Raw genomic sequence first — 21,777 nt, forward strand, 5'->3', positions numbered from 1 at the left:
CAGACTGCAGACTTTTAGACTGTGAGCCCACTGTTGGGTAGGGACTGTCTCTCTATGTTGCCAACTTGTACTTCCCAAGCGCTTAGTCCAGAGCTCTGCACACAGTCAGCGCTCACTAAATACGACCGAATGAATGAACAAAGCAAAACATGTCGAATGAAGACTTTTTGGACTGGGACTTTTAGACTTTCAGACTGCAGGCTTGTAGACTGTGAGCCCACTGTTGGGTAGGGACTGTCTCTAGATGTTGCCAACTTGTACTTCCCAAGCGCTTAGTCCAGTGCTCTGCACACAGTCAGCGCTCACTAAATACGACTGAAAGAATGAACAAAGCAAAACATGTCGAATGAAGACTTTTTAGACTGGGACTTTTAGACTACAGACTTTTAGACTGTGAGCCCACCGTTGGGTAGGGACTGTCTCTCGATGTTGCCAACTTGTACTTCCCAAGCGCTTAGTCCAGTGCTCTGCACACCGTCAGCGATCAATAAATACGATTGATTGATTGATTGAGTGATTGATGAGTGATTGATTGATTGAAGGAATGAATGCAGTGCAGGCTCCCGAGTGGAACCTTTTTTGTCCTTTTTTCTCCGCCCGCGGAAGCCGGCCGCTCGCCTGCAGGGCCGGGAGCCGGCCGGACGGTGGCGCCACTCTCCCGCCGCCGCCCGCCTCGGACCCGGCCGACAAAGTTGGGAATCCGGGCCCAGGCGCGGCGCGCGCGCGCGCGCGCGCTCGGGCGCACCTCCTTCTCTGTGTGTGTGTGTGTGTGTGTTTGAGTGTGATTGTGTGTCTGTGCATGTGTGTCTGTGTGTGTGTGTGTGTGTGCACCCCGGCTTCTTCCCCCCCGTGGATACACGATGTGCTGAATGGTGCTCTGGAGAGCGGCGGAGGCTGCGAAGGGAGGCGGTGCAAGAGGAGCAGCCAAAAGCAGCAGCCAAAGCAGCAACAGAAGCAACTGCAAAAGCAGCCACGGCAGCAGCAGCAAAAGCAGCAGCAGCAGCAGCAGCAAAAGCTGCAACAGAAGCAGCAGCAGCAGCAGCTGCAAAAGCTGCAACAGCAGCAGCAGCAAAAGCTGCAACAGAAGCAACAGCAGCAGCAGCAAAAGCAGTAACAGCAGCAGCAGCAGCAAAAGCTGCAACAGAAGCAACAGCAGCAGCAGCAGCAGCAGCAGCAAAAGCAGTAACAGCAGCAGCAGCAGCAGCAAAACCTGCAACAGAAGCAGCAGCAGCAGCAGCAAAAGCTGCAACAGAAGCAACAGCAGCAGCAGGAGCTCCGCCGGCCCGTCCTTATTTTCTCTGCAGCCGCTGCGGCTCCTGCCTCCACTTGCCCTCCGGCGCTATGGACCACCGCCTCCCCGGAGGACTCGCCCGCTGAGCTCTACCTCCCTCCCACGAGGAGGAGGAGGAGGAGGAGGAGGAGGAGAAGAGGACGGGAGGGAGGAGGAGGAGGAGGAGGAGGGGCGGGCACCCACCTCGCCCACCACCTCCTTCGTCTTGCTCGACCGTGGCCACCTCTCCTTGCCTGGGAAGCCTCAATGTGTGCAGATGGCCGGGGCCCAGCCAGGAGTTCACGCCTTGCAGCTCAAACCCGTCTGCGTCTCGGACCACCTGAAGAAGGGCACCAAATTCGTCAAATGGGATGATGTAAGTAGGGCTCGGAGGGGGCCCCCTTCACCTCCATGCCCGAGAAGCAGCGTGGCCCCGTGGCAAGAGGTCGGGCTTGGGAGTCAGAAGTCCTGGGTTCCAGTCCCGGCCCCACCACTGATCGGCTGTGTGACTCTGGGCCTGTCCCTTAACTTCCCTGGGCCTCAGTGACCTCATCTGCAAAATGGGGACTAAGATTGTGAGCCCCACGTGGGACAACCTGATCCCCTTTTAGACTGTGAGCCCACTGTTGGGTGGGGACTGTCTCTATATGTTGCCAACTTGTACTTCCCAAGCGCTTAGTACAGTGCTCTGCACACAGTAAGCGCTCAATAAATACGATTGATTGAGATTGATCACCTTGTATCCCCCCCAGCGCTTAGAACGGTGCTTTGCCCATAGTAAATGCTTATCAAATGCTGTTATTATTATTACTATTATTAGGTGGGGGAGGGAGGAATACGTTGGTGGTTAGGCAATGGGGAGAGCGAGTCGATAAGGGTCACCACAAAGTGCACAGGTTGGAAAAGGAAAGGGCATGGGGTTGCGTGGGGCTGTTGCAATATTTGCATCCTAGAAAAAGGCTGAAAGAGCCATGGGGTCGGGCATGCGGGGGCCTGAACTTCAGTGGCCTTGACAGCCTGCTGTTTTACCCAGGAGACAAGATCAGTGTGGACTTCTCAACCAGGTGGCAAAGTGCACCCAATGTGGAGTGTACATTAGGAGTCTCCAGATGAGTGCACAGCTCGCCTCATCCCTCTCAAACTACTTTGAAAATAAAGCATCACTTGATGCCCCGAGTTTTGCAGAAACTGGAAAGCACACTACTTTCAACTGAGCGAAGGGGCCGCAGGTGGTTGCTCCCCAAACATTTAATTGGCATCTTTTCGGGTGGGGCACCCCCAAAAGAGTTGTTATTAAATTGGTCGGGGAGAGAGAGTTGAGGGGAGAAGGGATTAACAGAAGGAGGAATTTGAGGGTGAGCGGCACGACGGATGCCAAGCATAGGGACTGATTTGGGAAAGCCGGAAGGTTTCTCCAGGAGGGTGTGAAAATGCCCCTTGTTGCGAAGTGGACCCCACTGTGTACCTGCACAATTTAGTGGGGGCGACCAAGAAGGCAGGAGAAAGTTCAAGTGAGAAGTGTCACAGCCTCAAAGACTTGTATCACGTTACCAGAGTTGCCCTCTGTGAAGGATGATTAAATTGGTCGAGGAGAGAGAGTTGGGGGGAGAAGGGATTAACAGAAGGAGGAATTTGAGGGTGAGCGGCACGACGGATGCCAAGCGTAGGGACTGATTTGGGAAAGCCGGAAGGTTTCTCCAGGAGGGTGTGAAAATGCCCCTTGTTGCGAAGTGGACCCCACTGTGTACCTGCACAATTTAGTGGGGGCGACCAAGAAGGCAGGAGAAAGTTCAAGTGAGAAGTGTTACAGCCTCAAAGACTTGTATCACGTTACCAGAGTTGCCCTCCGTCAAGGACCAAGTGTTTGGCATTGACCTTTATCTTCGGTTTCGGAGGCTCTTCCGGATTTAGTGGCGACAGAAGGCAGGACTTCTGTGGGGGTTTTTTCTCATTCATGTTACAGCCTTTCATTCAGCATTCTGTCATGAAAAATTCAGTAAGTTCCTTAGGCAGAGTGCAGATTGAGTGGATCCAGAAAAGTTAGGCACCTTTACGAGAGAATGGATATTCTTCCTGCTTGAGAAGATCTTTCCACTCAGTGAATGAAAATATATCCATCAGGACATTTTTCTTTTTTGAAACTATTTTCTTCTATGAAAAACAGTTAACACATGACTAAAGCATTCCGGTTACTGACTCAATTCAATTATATGGGTGTTTTAACTTATCCATTTGAGAAAACAAACAGTAATGCCATTGTTTCCTTGAAAGGTAGCGGTAATTATCAGAGCTTGAAGGAAAACATAGACAGGATTTATATAATACATGTTTTGAAAACTGATTCTACAGTTCCCTTCACGCATCCCATTGACTAAATTGGTTGACTTTGTACCAGGGAAGGGATTTAAATCACAGGCCACGAAGTACTCAGATATTTTAGTTATGACCAAAGTCATCATCATCATCATCAATCGTATTTATTGAGTGCTTACTATGTGCAGAGCACTGTACTAAGCTCTTGGGAAGTACAAATTGGCAACACAGTCTATCAAAATCAATTAATAAAACAAATTGACATTTCCTACATAAACTTTCATACATTCTCATACATTCTTATTGTTCCTTAATAGATTACTAATGTGATAAGAATGACAGAAATGCTGAATTATCTCTAATGAAGAAACAGCAGTGGCCTGGAATCTGAGCAAATTAAGAAATTCTGAAATTATTTCATATTAGTAAGTTTTAAAGAATTCCTGTGGGTTTCTTGATTTTTTTTTTCTGCTGGAACTCATAAAATAGTATTCAGTCTTCCACTTTGGAAGGGCAGGAATTTGTGAATTAGGTGTTTGCTTTTCTCTATTTTAGTGTTATCCAGGTCTAAGAACTAGTGGGCCCCACACAATAGTTCTGTTAGACAAAGAGAAGGACCCTGGCAGGTGATTGGGTTTGGGAGCTGAATTGAGGTGCGGGTATGAAGAGGAGTGGCCCGTTTTGGAACAGACCAGATTTACCAGATGATTCTGGAATTAACCAAGAGTGCCAATCATTTCATCTATTATGTGCATTTGTCTTAACCTATACTACCAAGCCTACCTAAAACTTATGTGTGACTTTTGAGCCTGTATGGGAGGGTTTTTTTTGATTGATAATAATGATAGTATTTGCTAAGTGCTTACTATGTGCCAGACGCTGTACTAAGCGCTGGGGTGGATACAAGCAAATTGGGTTGGTCACAGTCCCTGTCCCACGTGGGGCTCACAGTCTCAATTCCCATTTGATCTTTTGCAGTATTTTGATTTCCTGAATGAAATCATAGAAGCTCTTCTTCAGTAACACATGAAACCACAGGACTTTTTAAAATGTATTTGGGATCTGTTGTGATGTTGTGGACTCTTTGAATAAGAGCTAAATTCCTTTTGAATTGTGGTCAGGAAAAATGTCCAGGATAGACCACTTTGTTAGAACTTCAGTTTCTAAAGGGAAAAGAAAAGCAGGGGGGTGGTTGTCTTCATAAGTCATCTAGTTTATCTCAGTGCTTTCTGGTAAGACTCATTCATCATTCATTCATTCAGTTGTATTTATTGAGCACTTACTGTGTGCAGAACACTGTACTAAGTGCTTGGGAAGTACAAGTTGGCAACATATAGAGATGGTCCCTACCGAGCAATGGGCTCACAGACTAGAAATGATGAGGGGAACTGTCAACTGCAGTGGTAAAGTTAGGTAAAGGAAAGGCCTGGGGAGGGAAGAAAAGGAGTTCAGTTTGGGACATATTGAGCTTACAGTGCTGGCTCCACTCCATGAACGTTTCTGCAACCCCTGTGCCTTCAACATCCACAAAAAAAGCTGTGCAAAGTCTTCATGAGGCTGAGAAGGGGAGAACTGTAGAATACCATCTTTCCAAAAGAGGAGAGACTCCTTGGAAAGTTGAGTGAGTAAAGGACAAGTTGATAATGGGAGATGAAGAGATCATCATCATCATCAATCGTATTTATTGAGCGCTTACTATGTGCAGAGCACTGTACTACGCGCTTGGGAAGTACAAATTGGCAACATATAGAGACAGTCCCTACCCAACAGTGGGCTCACAGTCTAAAAGGTCGGCAAGGAGGCTGATGTAGTAATCAAGGCGAGATAGGATAAAATGGAGAGCCAGTTGTGGAGCAGATAGCATGGCTAGGAAGGAGAACAGTAGTAGTTTTATCTAGGAAGGGTGATGCCACTATCAGCAAAAAGCAGGGCAGAATCTACCCATATAGGCAAACTGGGCATTTGACTAGGCCACTATTTGGCTAGGGCTCACTCTTCCTCGTACTGCATCACAACTTTGGTCAACTTGTGTTCAACTGTTTTCTATATCTCTTCCTTTTGCCTAGGCTGGCTAACTGTCTTGACCTAGCCCTGGTTAATAGTCCACATTTCCATGACGCCTCACCATCCAAAAATGTCTTGGAATCCCTTCGAGGCAGATCCAATACTAAATTTGAGAAACGCTGCCCCAGACTTTCCTAAATTAATGCATGATGATCCTATTTTTGAAAGATCTTATAGGAAGTAGATTACTTGGTCTGCCGGGATTTAATCTGCAAGCCCAAGTGTTCTTATACACATCAGATTTAATTTCTCTTTCTGCAGTTCATGCCCATTCTCTCTTGCCAGTCTTAAAAGGAATGGAGCATAGCTACTGACATTTATAGAGAGTTTTTTGGTATACTTGAAAACTCTTCACCGTTCATTTAACTCTGAAAACAGCAGCAGGTGCTTCAGGTAGTAAATACATCAGCATGCTAAAGGGCTGTCTTTTCATGCTGTGTGGAATGGATGGTTGAAAGCACATTTAATTTTAGCCACACCCATATTCTTGGATAAAATCTTACGATAAAATCTTGCTGTCAGTGTCATCTTTAAGCATGAAACACAGCTAGATCTTTCTCTTGTTTTAATTATTTTCTTGGCGTTTGTTTTCCCTGCCATTTACATTATGCTGACATGTTCAAGGGGTCGGATCCATTCTAAATTTAATGGAAGAAGTACCTCATGGTTCCTAAATAAATTACTTTGTTTATTCATGCTCAACTTTGGTCCACTGTGATGCCTAGTTTCTTTTGCTGTAGTACTCACACACAGCCGGTCAGTTCTCCATCTTGTACTTGTTTCTCTCCATGAATTTACTAGTCCTTACTTCAATTAATCAATAGTATTTACTGAGCTCTCACTGTGTGCAGATCTCTGGATTAAGTGTTTGGAAAAGTACACTGCAGTTGGTAGACAGTCCCTGCCCGCAAGAATCTCACAAGTGCTTCTTTTGGACTTTTTTTGTCTGTTTGTGATAGTTGTGATGGTGGTGAAATCAAATCTTGCCTCTCATATATCATTTGTAAATTTAATTTCCCCAGTTGTATCCCCCCGCCCCATGCAGGCCACCATCAGTGTTCTGTATGTCCAAGACTGAACTCCGTATCTTCCCTCCCAAACCCTGCCCTCTCCCTGACTTTCCCATCACTGTTGACGGCACTACCATCCTTCCCATCTCACAAGCCCGCAACCTTGGTGTCATCCTCGACTCTGCTCTCTCATTCAACCCTCACATCCAATCCGTCACCAGAAACTGCCGGTCTCACCTCCGCAACATCACCAAGATCCACCCTTTCCTCTCCATCCAAACCGCTTCCCTGCTGGTTCAATCTCTCATCCTATCCCGACTGGATAACTGCATCAGCCTTCTCTCTGATCTCCCATCCTCCTGTCTCTCCCCACTTCAGCCTATACTTCACGCTGCTGCCCGGATCATCTCTGTGCAGAAACGCTCTGGTCATGTTACTCCCCTCCTCAGAAATCTCCAGTGGCTACCAGTCAGCCTACTCATCAGACAAAAACTCCTCACTCTTGGCTTCAAGGCTCTCCATCACCTCGCCCCTTCCTACCTCACGTCCCTTCTTTCCTTCTACAGCCCAGCCCGCACCCCCCCACCCCGCCGCTAACCTCCTCACTGTGCCTCGTTCTCGCCTGTCCCGCCGTGGACCCCCAGCCCAAGTCCTCCCCCGGGTCTGGAATGCCCCCAATCCCTCCGCCCATCCGCCAAGCTAGCTCTCTTCCTCCCTTCAAAGCCCTACAGAGAGCTCACCTCCTCCAGGAGGCCTTCCCAGACTGAGCCCCCTCCTTCCTCTCCCCCTCCCCCCCCGCCCTACCTCCTTCCCCTCCCCACAGCACCTGTGTATATGTTTGTACAGATTTATTACTCTATTTATTTTACTTGTACATATTTACTATTCTATTTATTTTCTTTTGTTAATATGTTTTGTTTTGTTGTCTGTCTCCCCCTGCTAGACTGTGAGCCCGCTGTTGGGTAGGGACCGACTCTATGTGTTGCCAACTTGTACTTCCCAAGCGCTTAGTACAGTGCTCTGCACACAGTAAGCGCTCAATAAATACGATTGAACGAATGAATGAAAGAATGAATCCCTTGCTCATAAATAATTGTAGTGATTATTCAGAATTTAGCAAGAATGGTCTTGTCAGTTCATAGTACATGTTCAGCGCAGATACCATCTGTGCCAATTCCCACAACTCTCACTGTAGACCACAGGACCAGCCTTTGTCTGGCAAATGCACTCTCTCCCTGTGACCTGATTAATTTTGTGGGGTCAGTAATCAGCCAATCAGTGATGTTGGAACACCTGTGTGCAGAGCACTGTACTAAGTGCTTGGGAAAGTACAGTGTAGTAGAGCTGGTAGACATATTTGCTGGCCATTGAGCCCTTTCTCTGTGCAGATCATGGATTTTACAGTCTAGCAAATTGGAGAAGCAGCATGGCCTAGTGGATACTGCCCAGGCCCGAGAGTCAGAAGGACTTGGGTTGTAATTCCAGCTCTGCTATATGTCTGCTGTGTGACCTTGGGTAAGTCACTTCACTTCTCTGTGCCTCAGTTACCTCATCTGTAAAATGGGGATTAAGACTGTGAGCCCCATGTTGGACATAGACTGTGTCCAACCAGATTAGCCTGAATCTACTCCAGCACTTAGTACAGTGTCTGACACATAGTAAGTGCTTAACTAATACCATAAAAATGAAAAAAGTCCAGTCTTCTTTTAGCCTGAATCTACTCCAGCACTTAGTACAGTGTCTGACACATAGTAAGTGCTTAACTAATACTGTAAAAATGAAAAAAGTCCAGTCTTCTTTTAACATGAGGCCATTTATACCATTTGAAATGGTCTCAGGCCATGCTTATAACCAAAGATCTATGAGCTGATTTTTCGGAGGTTACTAAGGTGCTGTGAAGGCATTATAATTTTTAGTTATGCGGCTAGGACTGGACTAGAACTGATGACCTTTTACTATTGTAACCGTTGTTTGATATCAGCACACCATATTTCTTAGGTGTTTGATCATTTATTCATTATTGTAGATGTAAAAAAGACAACCCTCCTTTTCTTCTTACCATTCTCCTCAGCTGCCCGGATTGTATTCCAAACAATACAATTCAGGACTCATTCTTGTTTGTTTTCAAGAAAACACATTGATTTAGAGTCAAAGCAGGCCTGTTGGTGTTAAGCCATATGAATTGTAGCATAATCTAAGAACTTTATTGATATTTTGCTTTCTTAATATTTGGCCGTGCTCTAAATCCAAAAGAGATAGATGCTGGAGTAAATCCCCTAAACTAATCTTGTACCTTTCCCATTGTGGCTATCACTTCTGTGCCTCCTTTTAGGCGAAGAATGATCAGTTGCAGCAATTCCCATCCCTGTCTCTGACATGGGACCTTAATGGGCTTGTACCGTACTGTGGGAAAAACTGTCGCTCTCCATCCGTATTGAAAATTGCAATCCAGAATGACTGAGTTCCAGATTGGGTTCCACTGGAGACACAAGGATAGGTGATCTTGATGAGAGAAGACTTTTCAAATTGAACCGTCCTTCTAGACTAAAAGCGTTTTTGTTCCCATCTCTTTTATTTGTCTATAAGGAGTTAAAGCCCACAAATCAGAGGTAAGCCATGGTAAGGAATCTGACCCACAGTTAGTCAATCAGGAGGCGTTTGGAAAACTCCCTTCCGCGGTTCAGAAATTATCATTTGGAACAAACAGTGTTAACAAAGGGTGGAACATTTGGCTATTAAAGCACTCACAACATATGCACTGCTTTATTTCTCTTTCGACACATTTGGCACATAGATCAACATTAAGAACTGCATATTATCCCATTGAACGTTTCAAGAGAAAGTTCTTGTATAGCCATGATTCCATTTAAAGCCAGTCTAAAACTTATCCCCCAGTTAACCCCTATTGCATTGAGACTGCAGCTATAATTAGTGGAAGCTCACACCTCCAGACCTGTGCCCAAATGAAGCACAGAGAACCCGTCTCATGCCATGCTTCTCTGATTCTCGGAGGCCCTCTGGGCTTGGATCTCCCCATCTGTACCCCAGGTCATTTTCCAAAATTCAGGTGGAATGACAGAGGGGTGGGGAAGTAGAGAGTAGATGCCTTTGCCCATCAAGGATAAGTCTTCCTCTTTGTTGGTTCCTTGCAGTAGTTATAAATAAGAATACTACCACTGACTTGCTCTCTTGTTTTCTCAAGTCTTGAAATATTTCATATTGAAATGCAAATAATACCAGTTACCATATTGATAATTGAAAATGGGATTTACGTCTGGTTAACAGCAGGCAACATGATGAAAAAAAAATAAAAATGAAAAAAAAAAAACCCTTGCCCAAATCCTCCCAATCTTAAACTACCTTGTGCTTTTCCTGGTATAAGAATAAACCAACTTTCAGAATGTCCCTTTTTAAAGCTCAGGTCCTAATTGCCAGAATTGTAAAGAATATGTTAAAATAATAATTATGGCATGTAAGTGCTTATTATGTGCCAAGCACTGTATTAAGTGCTGGGATAGAAAGATAATCAAATCCCACATGGAGCTTACAGTTTAGGTAGGTGAGAGAACAGGTATTCATTCATTCATTCATTCAGTCGTATTTATTGAGCGCTTACTGTGTGCAGAGCACTGGACTAAGCTCTTGGGAAGTACAAGTTGGCAACATATAGAGACGGTCCCTACCCAACAGCGGGCTCACAGTCTAGAAGAATGTATTCAATTCCCATTCTGCAGACGAGGGAACTGAGTCACAGAGAAGTTAAGTGACTTGCCCCAAATTACAGAGCAGGTAAGTGGTGGAGCCAGCTTTCTTTCCACTAAGCATCACTGATTCCCACATTATTTTGAATAATGCTTGCTATCCTTTGGTGTACTCTGGGGAAAAAATCAACATCATACTAAATAGTCTTTGAATACTTAGGCTTCCTTAACATTGTATCAACTGAGTCCTTTATTATAATTTAGCAGGAGTAAATATTGAGGAACTCTGATGTGGCTAACGTTGAAACAGGGTTGAGAGTTTAGAGAGATGTAAGGAAAATATAAATAGTATTGGAAGGTGTTAGAGAAGTCTGAGTTAAAAGGGAGCATGCGTGGTGATTATGTGACAGGGTACAAATGGCGGTAAATTCTTTCCTCTATAGCATGTTTCGCCTGCTCCCATCCAAGCTAACGGGTGATTCCCCGGGGGCTTATGTGGGCAGAATTTGACTTGGAGTGAAACCAGCGAGATCTATCTAGGCAGAAAAGACAAGAATAGCCGATCCAGGAAGCCATTTAATTGTTATGAAAATAAATCGGTGACTAATCTTTCTAGGGACTTCTTGGCATAACAAACAAGGTAATTTTGAGACTTTAATGAATTAAAAATAGTAATGATAGTAGTGTTTTGTAGGATCTTACTATGTGCCAAGCACTGTACTAAGCACAAGGGAGCATACAAGATACTCAGGTCAGACACAGCTCCTGTCCCATATAGTGCTCACAGTCTAAGAGGATGGGATAATAATAATAATGATGGCATTTGTTAAGCGCTTACTATGTGCAAAGCACTGTTCTAAGCACTGACAATAATTTAATCTCCATTTTACATATAAGAAAACTGAGGTACAGGAAAGCCTTATGTGATATCTCCAAGCAGGTGATCATTTTACATTATAGATTTTTATTTCTCATTTTTTCTGATGAAAATTGTATTTTTGCATATGAGGACATGAGTCATTCTGATCATCTTTAAAATTATAATACTTTCATTCAGAAGTTTTGGTTGTCAATTAGTTGTGGCCAGGTTGCAACTACTTTTTGGTGACGTTACAACCTAATGATAACAGTTTGCATTCATACTTTGTGGTAACCTGTATATTGGTGCTTAGAAATTAGAATTGCTTAATTATGGGCACTAGTGACTGAGTAAAATGATAAGGAATTTTATTGTGAATAGTTGACTGATGCAAAGTTCTCCCTTAAATTCATTATTCAACTGTATTTAACATGCCAGCTGTAATGGTACCAAATCTGTTTTTAGAATCTTGTAGCTTTTGCAAATAGAAATCACAAAATTCGTGTGCACACAGATTTTTGCCATCTTGGCCTTAGTAACTATTGCCTGGAATCCATTTGCTGTACTTTCTAGGTCTTTTTCATCATCATCAATCGTATTTATTGAGCGCTTACTGTGTGCAGAGCACTGTACTAAGCGCTTGGGGAGTACAACTTGGCGACATATAGAGACAGTCCCTACCCAACAGCGGGCTCACAGTCTAAAAGGGGGAGACAGAGAACAAAACCAAACATCCTGACAAAATAAAATAAATAGAAGAGACATGTACAAGTAAAATATAAATAGAGTAATAAATATGTACAAACATATATCATCATCAGTCGTATTTACTGAGCGCTTACTGTGTGCAGAGCACTGTACTAAGCACTTGGGAAGTCCAAGTTGGCAACATATAGAGACGGTCCCTATTCATTCGTTCATCCAAATAAAATAAATAGAAGAGACGTGTACAAGTAAAATATAAATAAATAGAGTAATGAATATGTAATCAGTTGACAAAGTAAATACCAGCATATGTTGAATATAAATGCCCCAAGAATTTTGATTACAATTATAAATTTTCAGGAAAAGTGATTAAAATGGTGAATAGAAAGAGTTTATTAATGCCATTATGGCTTGGTTTCCTTTAGGGCCGTGTGGCTCTTTAGACTGTGAGCCCTATGTGGGGACAGGGACTGTGTCTGACCTGATTATCTTGGATTTTCCGGAGTGCTTAGTACAGTTTTTGGTGCTTAGCTCCTTGTGGGCAGGGTTTAGGTCTAACAACTGTACTCCATTGTCTCCTCCCAAGCGCTTAATGTAATGCCCTGCACATGGTAAGCGCTCAATGAAAACCACTGATTGACCATTGATGGCTTCTTTTATATGGGTATAGTGGCAATATATGGGCATATGCAAATTTATTCATTCGTTCAATCATATTTATTGAGCGCTTACTGTGTGCCAAGCACTGTACTAAGCTCTTGGGAGAGTACAATATAACAACAAACAGACACTATCCCTGCCTGTACATGTTTGGCTTGTTAATTTGGTATTTTGAAAAGGTTGATTGGGTTACATTTCTTAAATTTCCCAGAATGATTCACCTAATGCGTTTATTCAAAGACAAGGCTGTTCATTTTTTTCTTAACGAAAAGCATCCAGTGTTTATCATACACTTAAAATTTGCGTCTCTTTTTGATTTGAAGTACTCTGACCAGCATGTTTGGCTTATACCTTTTGTTTCTTTATGACTATAGCTGTGGTTAAGATGAGTAGAAATGAATAGAGTTAACAAAGGAACCGGTTTTACCTGAATTAGTGGGACATAATAGTATTATATGGTAGCGCTGAATATTGCATCTCCAGTTTATTGAGGGAACAGTAATCATCTGCAAGGGAGTAACCCCCAAGAACACATTGATCAAGAAACAGCAGTTCTTGGATTGACCATCTCAGAGTCATGAGATGAAGTACAGACTTTGTTCCGACATGAATTGTGACCACAACAGAGCCATGAAATACACAAAGCTCCTGGGCCTGATGCCTCAGAAAATTATAAGCATGGAGGGAGTTACCCTGCTTAAAGGACTCCTTCAACATACGGAACACAGATGAAGTGCCACCTTATCTCAAAGATGCCACCATGCACCTGCAAAAAGAATGGCATTCATTCATTCAATCGTATTTATTGAGCACTTACTGTGTGCAGAGCACTGTGTACTTAGTACTGTGTACTAAGGGCTGTCCTTGGAGTCCTAACAGGATTGACTATAGAATATTGTAGTTGACCAAAAGCAGCATGGTTTAGTGGAAAGAGCAAGGGCTTGGATGTCAGAGGTCATGGGTTCTAATCGCGGCTTCCACTTGTCAGCTGTGTGACTTCGGGCAAGTCACTTAACTTCTCTGTGCCTCAGTTATCTCATCAGTAAAATGAGGATTAAGACTGTGAGCCCCACGTGGGACAATCTGATAATCTTGTATCTACCCCAGTGCTTAGAACAGTGGTTGGCACAGAGTAAGCACATAACAAATACCATTATTAAAAAAATGCTTAAGCTCTTATGGTGGTACAGTGGACATAATAATTATGATATTAAGTGCATACTATGTGTCAGGTGCTGGGATAGATACAAGATAATCAGGTTGGACACAGTCCTGCCCTGCATAAGGCTCACAGTCTGAGTAGGAAGGAGTAGGATGTAATCCCCATTTTACAGATGAGGAAGCTGAAGCACAGAGGAGTTAAGTGGCTTGCCCAAGGTCATGCAGCAGACAAGTGATGGACATGATCATTGGAGGACCTTAGAGAAAAAATAGAGGGAACATCACCAAGATCCACTGTGTGTTTCTATCTCTTATGAAAGGATTTGACCCCATCAGTCAATCTGAATTATGGAAATTCTTTTCCATACTTGGCTACCCCAAAAGTCCATTAAGGTTCCAAGATCACTTCATGATAATTGGCTGTGACCCAGCCAGATCTGTCCTGTCCGATCCATTCCCCATCACCAATGGAATTAAAGCTTGGATACCTATCGGATCCATTCTTAATCAATTTATTCTATGCAGCCGTGTTTCTTCTAGATACAGCAAGAGACCTGAATGCAGATCTTAGCATATGCTTCGGCTCCTCTAGAAAACTTTTCCAGTTCAACAGACTTGAGTTGAGAAGAGACATTCGTACAAGAATTTGCTATATGCTTGATTTAGTCAGGTGTTAAGGGCTGGCGATGAGTCCAAAGAAAACTAGGACAATTTATCAGCCTATACAAAGGAAGCCATTCACATAACAAAAATCCATATTGACAGCACTGACCTAAATGCTGTTAGTGAACTGTCACAGAAATTGGACATTACACTGACCAATGGTGTAATGATTAACAAGGAAACAGAAAATTAAATCCTTTGGGAAATTGCCAGATCAAGTGTGGCAGTAGTAAGCTGCAGACTAAACTAAAGGTCTTACAGAGTTGTAGTGTTGTCCAGTTTTCTCTCTGGTTGCTAGATGTGCATTCTCCTTAGATGTCATATCTAACTCCTTGAGCAGTTCCATCTGCATCTGTAATAGGCTACCCTTGCCATGAAATAGTAAAACAGGATTACAAACATCAAGGGCCTGAGCCCAAGTCAGTCATCTGACACAGTAGCTACGCTCACAATAACGCAGCTGTATTGGGTGTGACTTATGAAGGGAATGAAAAAACAGTAGTATATCCAAGCAGCTGCAATATGATGTGCAGAAATCGGAAAACTGCAAGCAAGGAGGGCAAGGGGAAAAGAAACAGAAATCTAAAGAAACAGAAATTGAAAGCTGCAGTCGATGCCGCATCTAAGTTGAAAATTGAAAGTCAGTTGGCACAGAGTAGACTAGCACAGCACACTGCCATCAAGGAAGGAGGAAGCTATTTAGGAACAGAAGCTTTCTGAGGAACAAGAACTAAGGGGAAGGCAAAAGTGAAAAAAGCCTCAGGTACTGTAAACACGAATAGGGTTAGGACAGTAAAGTCTTCTGACACACACACACACACACACTACTCTTAGCAGCAGCATTTTTGAGTATGAAAGACATGTATAATAGATAACTAGAAACACACAATGAGAACCAGCGTGGCTTAGTAGAAAAAGCCCAGGCCTAGGAGACAGGTGACCTAAGATTTCTTTCCCCACTCCAGCGCTTGTCTGGTCTGTGACCTTGGGCAAGTCACCTAGATTCTCTATGCTTCAGTTTCCTTATCTGTCATAGGAGAATTACACACCTGTTCTCCCTTCATTTTAGATTGTGTGTCCTGTTTAGGAAAGGGACTGTCAGACCTGATTATCTTGTGCTTGGCACATAGTGAGTGCTTAGCAAATACCGTATTATCATTGTTATTTAATGTACTTTTGTATACGTGTAGATAGATATCCTGCAAAGTTAGGAGAGTTTGTGGTTGGATCAGAAGTATATTCTAGATACTTAGTTGCATCATCAAGCAAGGGATGGCATATAAAAGCGCGTTGGAACTCAAGGAAAAGCTTGGGGAATCCTCTTGTGACTAGGGGCCTTATAGAGTTTGATGTAAATGCTGTTAGATATACGTTCTTTAGCTTTTTTCTTTTTTTTTTTTTTTTTTTTTTTTTTTACTACATAGTTACTTCCTCAAAGAATAGAGCTTTAGCTAGGTCTTCCTATTTTGGCAGGTTTTTTGTTTTTCTGAAGTCCCCATCAGTGGTAGAAGGCATGTTCAGAGGATCAGTACAGTGTTCTTGCCATTTGTAAAGATTCCCTTTTCAAGATGAAGCTGGTTTTAACTGCACTCTTCTTTTTCTTTAAAAAAAAATATGGTATTTGTTAAGCTCTTATTGCGTGCCAGGCCCTGGGTAGATACAAGCTAATCAGGCTATCTCACAAGGAGCTCACAGTCTTAATTCCCATTTTATAGATAATAATAATAATTATGGTACTTGTTAAGTGCTTACTACATGCCAAGCACTATTCTAAGCACTGGGAAGTTAGCCAGGTTGGACACAGTCCCTGTGCCACATTGGGCTCACACTTTTAATAATGATAATAATAATAATAATTATTATTATTATAGTATTTGTTAAGCACTTACTGTGTGCCAGGCACTGTACTAAACGCTGGGATGGATATAAGCAAATCGGGTTGGACACAGTCCCTTGTCCCAAATGGAGCTCACTGTCTCAATCCCCATTTTACAGATGAGACAAATGAGGCACAGAGAAGTCAAGTGACTTGTCCAAGGCTACACAGCAGACAAGTGTCAGAGCCTGGATTAGAACCCATGACCTTCTGCATCCCAGGCCTGCTGATTCTTTTCTTCTGTGTCGCAGTGATAGGGGTGGCAGTTCCCATTTTTCACATGAAGTAACTGAGGCACAGAAAAGTTAAGCGACTTGTCCAAGGTCACACAGCAGACATGTGGTGGACCTAGGATTAGAACCCAGGTCCTTCTGACACCCAGGCCCGTGCTCTATCTACTAGGCTGTACTGCTTCTTTTTTTATCTGCTTCTTTTTTTATGTGCCACAATGATAGGGAAGGCAGTAACTTGTTTTTTGGGGGAAAAAGCCTTTCGCAGACTTGGAGATGGAAGATTGTATTAATGATTGTGAGCTGACATTTGGCACATTCCTTAAGCAAAAGTAAACCATTTTTTTTCATCTTTCCAGTCCCATGAGCCCTGATTATTTTTTCCCATATTTCAGCATCACTACTCACCCATGCATTGAAATCTCTTAAGATTATCAGCTTGTCAGATTCTAGAATTGCTAAAATGAGCCTATGCAGAGCCTTATAGAATGCTTTCTTCCTCTGCATTTTTATTTTTCTTTGGAAGGACATAGGCGTTAATCCTGGTAGTGAAATGCCATTGCTGTTGCTTAGGAGGTAGTTGCAGGGTCAACAGTTGGCGACTTTTTCCTCAGGACAGATTTGGGAGGTTAGAAACAAAGCACATTCCGTTTCCTACCTGTGAGCGTTGTAACTATGAAGACGAGAGACCTCTCCGGAAGAATGATATTCAATACCTGCCTTGGAAAGGGCCCTTGTTTCTAATTCTGGCTCCACCACTTGTCTGCTGTGTGACCTTGGGCACGTCACTTTTCTTGGGCACTTCTCTAAACCTCAGTTAACTCATCTGTGTAATGGGGATTAAGACTGTGAGTTCAATGTGGGGCATGGACTGTGTCCAACGTGATTAGCTTGTATCTACCTACCCCAGTGCTTAGAACAGTAGCAGGTACATAGTAAGCACTTAACAAATACCATAAAAAAAAGAAAACTTTGGACGAGCTGAAAATTACCGGGGAGAAAAATGATAGCAGGAACCACAAGCAACAATCATCTGAAACTCCTAAGGGGAGATCTGCAAGCAGGGCACGCAAGATTATACAATTAAAAAAACCTGGAAAAGCAGTTTCAAACAGTTTAATGTAGTAACAGTCCTGAGAGACTACCACAGCATACAGACCAGCCTTGTGGGCTCTGCACACAGTAAGCACTCAAATACAGTTGATTGATTAATTAGGAAAAGGGTTGCCTAAACCGGGAGAAGCCTTCATCAAGACTGTAATGCGACAGAGTTGGCTGGAAAACAGAGGCAGGCTCTGTATGAGCCAAGCTCAGAAAAGAACAATCTTTATATGCACAGAACGCAGCAGAGTATTTCACTGTTTGCAGTGGTCATATCAGCTACACCTTGGATGGTTTTCACTTTCAAGAGCATACCTTCCAAAATGAAAGACCATTTTATATATCAAATGTTTTAAAGTCCAATTCCAAATATCTCTGGGAGGAAAATTAAGGCTGGCATAATCATCTCTGTGAAAGCTGAGGCACAGAGAGGTTAAGTGAGTTGCCCAAGGTCACGAAAGATGACATTGGCAGAGCTGCGAGGAGTTGAAATGCAGTAAATTCCACTCGAGAAATTATTCACTCTGCATCACATGCAATTTCTCATTTTACAAGAAAAACCAAGAAGTGGCAGTTCTTATGTCATGTACCCACACTAGTGAATCCTAATTTTCTCTTAATTTGTCCCTGAGGGACATTGGTCTGATGATCTGATACAATGGCACAGTTAAATATATTTTTGCAAGGATTTGAAAGGATCTGGTGCTTCCTAATATGAATTATCTGGAATTTTTGCCAATATTATTCTTCAGTTTTCTAATATAAAAACAAGTCCCCAGGGCCATAGTACCATGAAATTTTGAGGAGTCACGTCTAACTTGGATGAACTGACCTTTTATCAGATTTTATTGAAATGTGCTTGCAGAATACAAAGTTATTCAAGACGACTGAACGTAATGATTTTATGAGCTTTCTTTCCATAGAAACGGTGCTAAAAATAATCCCAGAGGGTGCAATGGGGAATAGCTTTGTGATTTAAGCTAGTGGAACTCGTAATTTTTGTTTTTTTGATTTTATATATGCTGTATCAGTTGGATGCAGTTAAAAGAATGTGCCAATTAAATATGTAGTTAACAGATGAGTTACGTACCCAGTGGCTGACCAGTTAACAGATTGCAGGCAGCTGGGAAAAGGGGTGACTCACAAATGGTGAAAATAGCCAACTGGCCAAAGAATTAGTAATAGGGGTAATAGACTCTTCCAGAACACAGTATCATGATCTGCACCACTCAGAGAGGAGTGGTAAACTTCGCTTGCCTGGAGCAGTGGTGAAGCCTCTAGTTTTGGACTGCCTTTCCTGCACCTTTTCCTTCTCCTCTCCTCCTCTTACCCTTCAGCTATCCTTCTTGGCATGGTTTATTAAGCTCTTTTTCTGTGCCAAGCATCATGCTCAGCAGCAGGGTAGATACAGAGTAATCAGATTAGACTCAGTCCTTGCTTCACATTGGGCTCACAGTCCCCTCTTCTTTTTCTCCATTTCACTCTCTCCTTCCCTCTCTTTGTCACCATCCTCCACTGGTATTATTTTCCCTTTCTTCCCTTTTCCCTCCTCATTTCTTCTTCTTTCTCTTTTCCACCTGTTCTTCCTCACCACTCTCCTCTTATTTTTCTTTCTTCCGTATTCTTTCTTTTCCTTTTGTCTCTCCTCTTTCCCATTCTTAGTGTACCTCGATCTTGTCTATCTCGCTACTAACCTCTTGCCCATGACCCACTGGCCTAGAACGCCCTCCCTCTTCATATCCAACAGACAGTGACTCTCTCCAACTTCCAAACTTATTGAAGGCACATCCCTTCCAAGAGGCCTTCCTTCACTAAACCCTCTTTTCCCTTTCTTCCACTCCCTCCTGTGTCACCCTGACTTGCTCCCTCTATTCATCCCCTCTGAGTCCCACAGCAGTTATGTATATATCTTTAATTAATGTGTATATGTGTATATATGTATATGTATATATACTGTCTCCCCCTCTAGACTTTAAGCTCATTTGGGCAGGAATGTGTCTGTTATATTGGTATATTGTACTCTCCCAAGTACAGTACTCTGCACATAATAAGCATTCAGTAAATGTTTCATTGATTGATAGTGCTCTCCCTCTTCATCCCCCTCTCTATATATGCCTCCCCAAGAAATCAAGTATGAATCTTGTTATTTAACAACTGGGTGGGCGGCTAGCCAAATCCCTGTTGTCTTCAGGGCGTTGAAAAATGTATTTTGTCATCCAGTTTTCCACTGTGTTTTCTGATACACAAGTCTATTCCTTTTAGGGTTGATTCTCTTTTCTTTTTCGAATATAGGCACTCTTAATTTTTTATGGTATTTGGTAAGCGCACGATATGTGCCAAACACTGTACTAAGTGCTAGAATACATACAAACTATTTTTTATGGTATTTGTTAAGCAGTTATGTGCCAGGCATCATACTAAGAGTGGGGTAAGATACAAGACAGTCAGGTTGGTTAAAGTCTGTGTCCCACATGAGGCTCACAGCTTGAATCCCCATTTTACAGATGAGATAACTGAGGCACAGAGAAGGAAGTGACTTTCCCAAGGTCACCCTGCAGATAACTGGTGGAGCTGGAATTAGAACTCAGGTCCTTTGTCTCCCAGGCCCTTGTTCTTTCCAAGGCAATCTTCTGATCAGTCATTTCCCAGTTCTCCACAAGTTCCCCAAAATGTTAGCCAGTGTCCTTTTGATAACTTCAAATAATGCTTTCATTATTGTCCCTAGTTGTAATAGCTTTTAGAACATTCCCCTATCATTTTAACTCAAATGATAACTAAACAAAAGATCATTGGGAGATATGTTCAAAAATGGCAGTGTGTTGCATTTTTGAATGGTTATTTATGTTGCTGAACCATATGTGGACACTGATGTCTAATCCATCATTTGATGATATTTCTCGAACATTTACTGTGGGCATGGCATTGCTATTTATTGAGCACTTACTGTGTGTGCTGTTCAGTGTAGTAAATACTTGAAAGAGCACAGAACAGCAGAGTTGGTAGACAGGTCCCTGACCACAAGGAATTTACAGTCTAGAGGACACTGTACTAAGCCCTTGGGAATGTAGTTGGTAGACATGGTTTGTGAACATAATAATAATAATAATAATGGCATTTATTAAGCGCTTACTATGTGCTAAGCAACATAATGAGCTTACAGTTTATTATCAATCAATCATATGTATCGAGCACTAACTGTGTACACAAAGTCCAGAGGGCACTGTACTAAGAGCTTGGGAGAGTGTGATGTGACAGAGTTGGTTGACATGTTTCCTGCCCTTCAGGTACTTACAGTCTAAAGGGGGAGACAGGCATTAAAATAAATTATTCATATGTACATAAATGCTGTGGTAATGAGGGTGTGGTTAATATCGAGTGCTTAATGGGTACAGATCCAAATGCATAAGCAACACAGGAGGGAGCAGGGGAAATAGGGCTTAGTTAGGGAAGGTCTCTTGGAGGAGATGTGATTTTAATAAGGTTTTGAAGATGGGGAGAGTGGTGGTCTGTTGTGTATGGAGGGGGAGAAAGTTCATATCAGAAGGATGTTGTAAGCAAGATGTCAACGACAAGATAGATTAGATTGAGGTACAGTGAGTAAATTGGCATTAGAGGAGTGAAGTATGCAGACCGGGTTATAGTAGAAAATCAGCCAGGTGACGTAGAAGGGGGTGAACTGATTGAGTGGTTTAAAACCGATGGTAAGGAGTTTCTGTTTGTTACTGATCTAGATGAGCAACTCCTGGAAATTCTTGAAGAGTGGGAAAACATGGACTGAATTTTTTATTTGTTTTGTTTATTTGGGGGGTGGTTGTTTTTGTCCATAATAATGATTCAGGCAGCAGAGTGAAATCTGAACTGGAGTGGGGAGAGACAGGAGGCAGGGAAGTCAGCACGAAGGCAGATGGAGTAGTCAAGGCGAGATGGGATAGGTGCTTGGATCAGCGCAGTAGCAGATTGGATGGAGAGGAAAGGGTGGGTTTTAAGGATGTGAAAGTATAACTGACAGAATTTGGTGACAGATTGAATAAGGGTTCGAATGAGAAAGATGAGTTGAGGAGAATGCCAAGGTTAAGGGCTACTGAGACAGGGAGTATAGTGGTGTTGCCTACAGTGATGCGAAAGCAGAGGTAAGTTTACACTTCAGGAAGGGGCACCAAAGCG

The 21,777-nt window shown here is 42.8% G+C and overlaps 1 protein-coding gene across 2 annotated transcripts in view; it reads left to right on the top strand.

Moving 5' to 3' along the window:
• The first annotated feature begins 1,230 nt into the window (after positions 1-1,230).
• Positions 1,231-21,777, top strand: part of PLCB1 (phospholipase C beta 1) — a 444,925-nt gene continuing 424,378 nt past the window's right edge. For both annotated transcript variants that reach the window (XM_038750967.1, XM_038750968.1), the window contains exon 1: positions 1,231-1,646. In XM_038750967.1, coding sequence (XP_038606895.1) covers positions 1,548-1,646 — 99 coding nt within the window. In that variant the 5' untranslated portion in view covers positions 1,231-1,547. The remainder of the gene's footprint in view (positions 1,647-21,777) is intronic.

The sequence above is a fragment of the Tachyglossus aculeatus genome, chromosome 9, assembly GCF_015852505.1.
Source record: "Tachyglossus aculeatus isolate mTacAcu1 chromosome 9, mTacAcu1.pri, whole genome shotgun sequence".
In the NCBI taxonomy this organism is placed as follows: domain Eukaryota; kingdom Metazoa; phylum Chordata; class Mammalia; order Monotremata; family Tachyglossidae; genus Tachyglossus; species Tachyglossus aculeatus.